The sequence below is a fragment of the Babylonia areolata genome, chromosome 34 (genome assembly GCF_041734735.1).
Source record: "Babylonia areolata isolate BAREFJ2019XMU chromosome 34, ASM4173473v1, whole genome shotgun sequence".
Lineage (NCBI taxonomy): Eukaryota > Metazoa > Mollusca > Gastropoda > Neogastropoda > Buccinidae > Babylonia > Babylonia areolata.
This window is the reverse complement of record NC_134909.1, coordinates 19126338-19136496: the sequence shown is the minus strand read 5'-3', so window position 1 is coordinate 19136496 and position 10159 is coordinate 19126338. Positions and strand designations below refer to the sequence as shown.

At 51.0% G+C, this 10159-nt stretch overlaps 1 protein-coding gene across 1 annotated transcript in view; it reads right to left on the bottom strand.

Moving 5' to 3' along the window:
- Positions 1-1013: 1013 nt before the first annotated feature.
- Positions 1014-10159, bottom strand: part of LOC143277640 (uncharacterized) — a 60570-nt gene continuing 51424 nt past the window's right edge. Inside the window, exons 11-14 of the mRNA XM_076582528.1 lie at positions 9283-9388; positions 5831-5996; positions 2760-5224; positions 1014-1614 (exon numbers count right to left, since the gene is read on the bottom strand). Coding sequence (XP_076438643.1) covers positions 2762-5224; positions 5831-5996; positions 9283-9388 — 2735 coding nt within the window. The 3' untranslated portion in view covers positions 1014-1614; positions 2760-2761. The remainder of the gene's footprint in view (positions 1615-2759; positions 5225-5830; positions 5997-9282; positions 9389-10159) is intronic.

Below are 10159 nucleotides of genomic sequence, written 5' to 3'. Positions count from 1 at the left end.
TGTGTGTGTGTGTGTGTGGACATGTACACAATGTGCGTAAGGTGTGAGGGGTAAAAAAAAAAAAAAAAAAAAAAAAAAAACCGGGCAGGATACAGAGTGTCAGGCTCACAAAGGGACCCAGGCAGTTGTTGTTTTTCCTTCTTCATTCTGACAGGGACGGACACACACACACACACACACACACACACACAGACAAACAGACACACACACAGACAAAGGGAAGAAGAAAGCAGGGAAACCCATCACTGTGACCACATACACAGCAGTGCCAGTAAAAATAAATAAATAAATAAATAAAAAATTAAATCAACAACAACAACAACAAAAGCAGTGCAAGCTAACCAGTGCTGATGTGCACACTTGACAACTGCAGCAAAAAAAAAAAAAAAAAAAAAAAAAAAAAAAAAAAAAAACCCACCAAAACACAAACAAAACAAGAAAAATAAATAAAATAGAAAATAAAATAAAATAATTATATATGATTAATAAATAAATAAATAAAACAATCAAATGAAATAAAAGAAATAATATATGAATATAAAGAAAACATATAGAGCTTCCCACTTGCCACTGATGCCAACAAACGAAATACCTGTGTGTGTGTGTGTGTGTGTGTGTGTGTGTGTGTATGTATCTGCAGACATGTGTGCATGCACATTGTGCACTTTGACCCACTTACCCCATTTCATCATCCCGCACACACACACACCCACCATCCACCCCCCACCACCCGACTCTCCCCCCCACCCCCTTCCTAATCACAGCAACACCAGTGAGCATGTATGTATGGGGGTGTGCCTGACATTGACATACCGCATCCTACTACAGTGACTATGTCAACAACAAAAAATGGATCCGTTCCATGCAGTATTTCACCGTCTCTCCACCATTACCCCCACCCCCCACCCCCCACCCCACCCCTCCACCCTCCCCCTCCCCACTCTCCCCTCCTCCACACCCAAGTCCCCCCCCCCCCCCCCCCCCCACCATCCTGACAATGGAAACTGGCCAGTCACTACGAACAAGGGGGACACCAACTTTTCCTTGTGTGGTCACGTTCAGCACGAAGTTCTTCAAACAGGATTGAAACAGGATTGCGTATTTTCAATTTTCAATCTTTGGAGGAAGGGGGAGGGGTTTTAGCCAGTAGAAGGAGCGGTCCATGCTTGTGTTGTATTATGTGTGCGGTGTGTGTGTGTGTGTGTGTGTGTGTGTTGTGTGTGTTGTGTGCCTGAGAGAGAAGAGAGAGAGAGGGTGAGTGTGTGTGTGTGTGTGTGTGTGTGTGTAAGTGTGTGTGTGTGTGTATGTGTATCATAGTGTGAGCGCGAGCGTGTGTGTGTGTGTGTGTGTATAATGATGACCTACTTTCCAACACCCCACTCCCACAGTGCATGCACACACACACACACACACACACACACACACACACACACACACAGAGGTTGGAAGCACGTCCATGCACCTGGACACACACACCCCCACCCCTCAACCCCCATCCCTATCCTCCCAACACCCCCCTGCTCTCAGCACCCCCTGGTTTCTCTGTCCAGCGGCGGTCCTCTCTCAGTCTGTACTACACACTTCTGTCCTCAGCACCTTCAGCCTGTCACACACCTGCAAAGGTAAAAAAAACAACAAAAAACAATAATTAAAAAAACCGACAGGTGTGAACACATTTATACAAAAAAAAAAAAAAAAAAAAAAACCAGCCTGTTCACACACCTGCAAAGGTATAATTTTTTTTTTTTTTTAAACCAATAATTAAAAAACCCACAGTTGTCAACACATTTATACAACTATCTATAAAAAAAAAAAAATTAAATTAAAACAGCCTGTCCACACACCTGCAATGGTAAAAAACAAAACAAAAAAACCCACAGGTGTGAACACATTTCTACAACTTTCTATCTTAAAAAAAAAAAAAAAAAAAAAAAAAAAAAACCTGTCTACACACCTGCAAAGGTAAAAAAAAAAAAAAAGAAAAAATTAAACAAAATACATTTATACAACTATCTAAAAAAAAAATTTAAAAAAAAAACCAGCCTGTCCACACACCTGCAAAGGTAAAACAAAATAATAATTAAAAAACCCACAGACACACCTGCAATGGTAAAAAAAAAAATTTTTGAAATTAAAAAAAAAAAACCGGTGTGACACATTTCTATAACTTTCTATCTTTAAAAAAAAAAAAAAAGCAAACAAAAAACCAGCCTGTCCACAACCTGCAAAGGTTTAAAAAAATTATAATTAAAAAAACCCACAGGTGTGAACACATTTATACAACTTTCCATCTCCACCATTTTACCCACCAGGTGCCATCACCAAGATTCGAACCTGAGACCCTCAGACTGAAAGTCCAATGCTTTAACTGCTCAGCTATTGCACCCATCGGCACTATATAAGTATCCATATCTTCTTCTTCTTCTTTTGCGTTCGTGGGCTGCAACTCCCACATTCACTCGTACGTACATGAGTGGGCATTTACATGTATGACCGTTTGGTTTTTTTTTACCCTGCCACGTAGGCAGCCATACTCCATTTTCGGGTGTGTATCCATATCAAATCAAAATCAAAATCAAACCCATCAAACCCACCAACACCCCTCCCCCCCCACCCCACCCACACACACACATAACCACACCCACACACACGCCCACACACCAACCAACACACACACACACACACACACACGCCCACACACACACACACACACACACACACCCACGCCCACACACACACACACGCCCACACACACCGACCTCTACTTGTAGACGACGGGCACCTTCCCCCCCAGCATCCCCCGCGCAGGGTGCGGCTGCTGCAACACGCAGCGCGATTGGTCCTCCTCCATGCTCACCGACTGCCCCGAGGCGTCCGATTGGCCCGTCTCGCTGCTGCTGCAGCCCCAGTGGCCAATGGGATTGTGCTCCACCACCATCTCCTCCCCCCCGCTCTGGTACTCTGGGGAGTTGGCGTTGATGTCCACCTGGGGTGTGGTGGTGGTGGTGGTGGTGGTGGTGCGGGAGGTGGGGGGTATGGGGGTGGGCGACGTTCGCTTCTGGTTCCTCCTCATGGTGGAGGTGGGGGTGGAGGTCGGGATGGTGGTGGCGGAGCCGGTGGTGGTGGTGGTGGTGGTGGTGGTGTTGGAAGAAGAGGTAGCAGCGGTGGTGGTGGTTTTCTTTTTCTCCGTCTTCCCCAGGCCCCCTTTCCCTCCCCCTCCCACTCCTGCGGGGTTGGTGGTCTCCCCTGGCGTCTTCCCCGTCGGCGAGTCCGTCTGGCGCTTGGGGATGCGGCTCCCTCGGCTGAGGGCCCCACGGGACTGGGAGGTGGGGATGCGGCTGTGGCGGGGGGAGCTGTTGTTGGAGGCCGACGAGGACGTGTGCAATGACTCTGGAGGCGTGGGCGACGGGGCCGAGCTCGACGTTGTGGAGCTCGTTGCCGTGGCAACGCTGGACAGCTGCTCCTCGCTGTCGCACTCGGAGACGGCGGCCTCTTTCTTGGTGATGGTGGTGGAGGCAGGGGCTGTTGTGGTGGTGGTGGTGGTGGTGGCAGCTTTCTCTGATGGCAGGAGAAGTCGGTCAAAGAAAGAAATGATGTTGAAGGACCCTTTCGGGGACAGGCGCTTCAGACCGCTCAGTCGGGATCGTGCCGCCGACGAGGTGGTGGTGGTGGTGGTGGCGGGGTTGGCGTTGGAGCCAGGCAGCTGGGACTGTGTCTGGCTTGACTGGGGGGCGCCGGCAGGGTCAGAGGTCGCTGTGGGACTGACGGCAGTGACGTCCGGGGAAGAAGGGGAGGGGGACGGGGAGGGCTGCTGGGTGGGGGAGGTGTTGAGGGGCGAGGCCGCCTTGCCTTCCCGACACACTCTCTCTTCCTTCTTCACCGACTGGGGAGGCTGCTGCTGGGGCGTCAGTGAGGGAGCCTGGCCGTCGCTGACGGCATCATCCTCAGGGAAGTCCTCCACAGCTGCCCTGGATGCTCGGCGACTGATGGTGACTGTGGTCACCTCCCCAACCTCCCTCTCCCGCACCCCAGACACCGTCGACTTTGGCGAGCCTGGGTTGATCAGCGGCCCACGCCCCGGAGAACCCGTCAGGCGGTTCGGAGAGCCACGGCTGGGCGATCCGCGGTTGGGCGATCCCGACACCCGGCTGGGAGACCCGCGGCCCGGGGAGGATGCCTGGCAGCAAGGGGAGCTCAGCGCCCTCTGGGGAGAGCCCGACTGGCGCGGCGGGGTCTCCTGGATCTTGATCGGCGAGCTCTCCGACCTTCGGCGCGGCGACCCCTCTGTCGTCATGGGGACCGGCTGACCCCTCACCTCCTGACCCCCCAGGGGGGGCATGTCCTCCCCCCAGTCTCCCGCCCGGCGGTTTTGTCTGTTGTCCGCGCGTTCCGGTCGCCGTGAGGCCCGCTGCCCCCTCTGGGGGGACGTCTTCTCACACAGCTCCCCTTTCCGGCGGAGGATCTCCTCGGCCTTGAGGCGGGCGGAGCTCATCTCCGGCTTCCTCTTGTTGCCGTGGTCCATCACCACGGCCGGCAGGTCCTGCTGGACATTGTTCAGCACCGACGCCTCCTCCTGTCGCGAGTCGCTCAGCTGCCCAGGGTACGACTCGGGCCGGGGTCGAGGCGGCTTCTCCTCCGCCTCCTCTTTCTTGGCCGGCTTTTCCAACGACGTCATAGCGGGCACGTCCGGCGCCGACGACGAGGCGGTGACAGACACGTTCTGCCGCGAGGACACGATCCCCACGCTGGCCAGGTCCTGACTGAGCCGCGACGTCTTCACCACGGGCGAGGTGCCCAGAGTGGTGGGGGCCGGGGCCGGGACGGGGGCGGGGGTGGGTATGGGGGTAGGGGCAGCGGCAGTGGAAGGGGCAGGGGCAGGGGCAGGACCGCTGGTGGAGCCCATCAACCCCATGTCGGACATGAAGGATCGCGCCTTGGGCAGCGTGGTGGTCTTCAGCCAGTCCCAGGTGGCGCTGAGGTCCATGCCCTTGCTGCCCTCCTGGCTGTCGCTGGGGCCCGCCCACGAGGCGCGGTTCGTCGTCTTCCCCGCCTGACTCTTCCCTCGGGCGATGACGATCTTCGGGGAGGAGGAGATGGCGGTGGTGGTGGTGGTAGTGGCTTCCTGTTTGTTGCTGGGGGTGGGGGTGGGCCCAGGCTCAATGTCTGACTCCCCCATGTAGGCGCTGTCCAGCAGGGAATAGGAGGCGACGATGTCGTAATCCACCTAGACACACACACATATATATATATTATATATATATATATATATATATATATATATATATATATATGAAGTGGAGTGATGGCCTAGAGGTAACGCGTCCGCCTAGGAAGCGAGAGAATCTGAGCGCGCTGGTTCAAATCACCGCTCAGCCGCCGATATTTTCTCCCCCTCCACTAGACCTTGAGTGGTGGTCTGGACGCTAGTCATTTGGATGAGACGATAAACCGAGGTCCCGTGTGCAGCATGCACTTAGCGCACGTAAAAGAACCCACAGCAACAAAAGGATTGTTCCTGGCAAAATTCTGCAGAAAAATCCACTTCGATAGGAAAAACAAATAAAACTGCACGCAGGAAAAAATACAAAAAAAAATGGGTGGCGCTGTAGTGTAGTGTAGTGTAGTGTAGTGGGGAGAGCAGCCCGAATTTCACACAGAGAAATCTGTCGTGATAAAAAGAAATACAAATACAAATAGATCACACACACACACACACACACACACACACACACACACACACACACACACACCTCTATCATCCCCCAGACAACTCCATCCCCAGACAGTCCTCACAAACAAACAATTCCACAACCCCCTACAGGGCCCCCACCTGGAAGGGCAGCACGGCCAATGGCTGCAGAGCCAGCAACATGTCCTGGTACTGGCGCTCCAGCACGCTCTGACTCAGGCGGACGATGGCCACGTCGTCATAGAAACGGCTGGTCAGCGTCTCCTTGGTGCTGATGTAGCCCATCCAGAAATCCAGGAGTCGGAGGCTGTAACACCGGCGCCGTTAGCGTCATAAAACGCGAGGGGTCATCACGGCTATACGTTATCATCGTGAAGGGATTTTGTAGCAGCATCGGTTGTCATCATCAACACAGTCATCGCTACATTATCACTGTAAAGAATTTGGAGCAGCACCAGCTGTCGTCATCAACACAGTCATCGCTACATTATCATCATGAAGAGAATTTGTAGCAGCATCAGTTGTCGTCATCAACACAGTCATCGCTACGTTATCATCATAAAGAATTTGAAGCAGCAATGTTATCGTCATCAACACAGTCATCGCTACGTTATCATCGTGAAGAGAATTTGTAGCAGCATCAGTTGTCGTCATCAACACAGTCATCGCTACATTATCATCGTAAAGAATTTGAAAGAGCACTGTTATCGTCATCAACACAGTCATTGCTACATTATCATCGTGAAGAGAATTTGTAGCAGCATCAGTTGTCGTCATCAACACAGTCATCATTATATCATCATCGTAAAGAATTTGTAGCAGCAACATTATCATAATCAACAGTCATTGCTACATTATCATCGTAAAGAATATGTAGCAGCATCAGTTGTCATCATCAACACAGTCATTGTTACATTATCATCGTAAAGAATTTGAAGCAGCACTGTTACCGTCATCAACACAGTCATTGCTACAATATCATCGTGAAGAGAATTTGTAGTTGCACCATTATCATCATCAACACAGTCATTGCTACAATATCATCATGGAGAGAATATGTAGCAGCATCAGTTGTCGTCATCAACACAGTCATCGTTACATCATCATCGTAAAGAATTTGTAGCAGCAACGTTATCATAATCAACAGTCATTGCTACATTATCATCGTGAAGAGAATTTCTAGCAGCACCGTTATCGTCATCAACACAGTCATCGCTACATTATCATCGTGAAGAATTTGAAGCAGCACTGTTGTCGTCATCAACACAGTCATTGCTACAATATCATCATGGAGAGAATATGTAGTAGTATCAGCTGTCGTCATCAACAGAGTCATTGCTACAATATCATCATGGAGAGAATATGTAGCAGTATCAGCTGTCGTCATCAACACCGTCATTGCTACATTATCATCATGGAGAGAATATGTAGCAGTATCAGCTGTCGTCATCAACACCGTCATTGCTACAATATCATCGTGAAGAGAATTTGTAGCAGCATCAGTTGTCGTCATCAACACAGTCATCACTACATTATCATCGTAAAGAATTTGAAGCAACACGGTTATCGTCATCAACACAGTCATCGCTACATTATCATCATGAAGAGAATTTGTAGCAGCATCAGTTGTCGTCATCAACACAGTCATCGCTACATTATCATCGTAAAGAATTTGAAGCAGCAATGTTATCGTCATCAACACAGTCATTGCTACATTATCATCGTGAAGAGAATTTGTAGCAGCATCAGTTGTCGTCATCAACACAGTCATCGCTACGTTATCATCGTAAAGAATTTGTAGCAGCAACGTTATCATAATCAACAGTCATTGCTACAATATCATTGTGAAGAGAATTTGTAGCAGCATCAGTTGTCGTCATCAACACAGTCATCGCTACAATATCATCGAGAAGAGAATTTGTAGCAGCATCGGCTGTCGTCAACAACACAGTCATCGCTACATCATCATCATAAGGAATTTGCAGCAGCAATGTTATCGTCATCAAGATGGTCATGGCTACATCACTGTGAAGAGAATTTGTGGCAGCACCATTATCAGTTCTACATTATCATTAAGAAAAGAACAGTAAAAGCATGGTTATCGTCATCTACATTATCATCATGAAGAGGATTTTAACAGCACAGTTATCGTCAGACATTATCATCATCAGCACGGATATCGTCATCTACATTAGATCATGCAGAGAATCGTAGCAGTGTGGTTATAATCATCTACAATTATAATCATGGAGAGATCTGTAACAGTAAGGTTATCCTCATCAATATGGTCATCGCTACATCATCATCATCATGAAGAGAACTGTAATGACATCAAGGCTATCGTCATCGACACATTCATCGCTACCACCCCAAGCAACCGACCAACCAAACCAACCAACCAATGAGCCATCAACTGCTCGAGCAATCAGCGACGAACCACCACCCCCTCACACCCCCCATCCCCTCACCCCCACGCCCCTCTCACCCCCATATTCTAATATCACTCAAAAGTGGAAAAAAAAAAAAAAAAAAAAAAACGTTAAAGAAAAATTCATCGCTATCACCCCAACCGACCAACCCAAACAACCAATCAACCGACCCCATCAGCAACAAACCACCACCCCCTCACACCCACCCTATCTTCTCACCCCCCCACCCCCATCCCCTCATCCACCTATCCCCCCACCCCCTTCACCCCCTATATCTACTCCCCTCGCCCCCCCCTACTCCCACACCACCCCTCACCCCCATAATCCCTCCCGCTACCCCCCCCCAAACCCCCTCTCAGACCCATGTTCTTCCCCTCACACCACCCCCTACCCCCACAAATCCCTCAACTCCCACCCCACCTCCCCACCCCTATCTCCACCCCACCCCCCTTTTCCCCTTCACCCCCATAACCCTCCCCTCATCCCCCCACACATCCCTTAACCCCCCTACCCCCCCCCCCCAATCTCCTCACACACCCCCATATCCCTCCCCTCCCCTCACCCCCCCCCTACTCCCACACCACCCCTCACCCCCATATCTCCTCACCTCACCCCCCCACCCTCCATATCCTCACCCGCATATCCCTCCCCTCACCCCCCCACTACCCCCACACATCCCTCAACCCCCCCCCCTCCCACACACACACACACAAATCTCCTCACACTCACACCCCCAATCCCTTCACCCCCATATCCCTCCCCTCACCCCCCACTACCTCCACAAATCCCTCAACCCCCCACCCCCCCAGGCTCCCAATCTCCTCACACCACCCCCATATCCCTCCCCTCGCCCCCCCTACTCCCACACCACCCCTCACCCGCATATCCCTCCCCTCACCCCCACCCCCCCACCTTACCTTCACACATCTCTCAACCCCCCCCCCCCAGCCGTCCCCCCCCCCCCACACACACACCCAAATCTCCTCACACCCACACCCCCAATCCCTTCACCCCCACTTCCCCAACACACATGCCTACCCCCACAACTCCCCCCCCCACACACCCCCCCTTCCCCCCCCCCCCACCCCACCCCCCCCCCCCCCTAATAAAAAAGAACAAAACGAAAAAAAAACACCAAAACTTGAGAGCCATCCAACCACTGACTTGAGCAGTCCGGCCAGGAAGGCGTAAAACTTCTGTCGGTGGGAGGCCAGGTTGGAGCGGACCTTCAGCTGTTTGACCAGGTCATGGATGGCTCGGGTGTAGGGTCCTGCACCAGGGGTGGGGGAGGGGGGGGATGTACATGACCTCACTGTATACATCTGTCTCTCTGTCTCTCTCTGTGTGTGTCTCTTTGTCTCTCTCTCTCTGTATGTCTGTGTCTGTCTGTCTCTGTCTCTCTGTGTCTTTGTCTCTCTCTGTGTCTGTCTGTCACTGTGTCTGTCTCTCTCTGTGTCTGTCTGTCACTGTGTCTGTCTCTCTCTGTGTCTGTCTGTCACTATATCTGTCTCTCTCTGTGTCTGTCACTGTGTCTGTCTGTCTCTCTCTCTGTGTCTGTCACTGTGTCTGTCTCTCTCTGTGTCTGTCTGTCACTGTGTCTGTCTCTCTCTGTGTCTGTCTGTCACTATGTCTGTCTGTCTCTCTCTCTGTGTCTGTCACTATGTCTGTCTCTCTCTGTGTCTGTCTGTCACTGTGTCTGTCTCTCTCTGTGTCTGTCACTGTGTCTGTCTCTCTCTGTGTCTGTCTGTCACTATATCTGTCTCTCTCTGTGTCTGTCACTGTGTCTGTCTCTCTCTGTGTCTGTCTGTCACTGTGTCTGTCTCTCTCTGTGTCTGTCACTGTGTCTGTCTCTCTCTGTGTCTGTCTGTCACTGTGTCTGTCTCTCTCTGTGTCTGTCACTGTGTCTGTCTCTCTCTGTGTCTGTCTGTCACTGTGTCTGTCTCTCTCTGTGTCTGTCACTGTGTCTGTCTCTCTCTGTGTCTGTCTGTCACTATATCTGTCTCTCTCTGTGTCTGTCACTGTGTCTGTCTCTCTCTGTGTC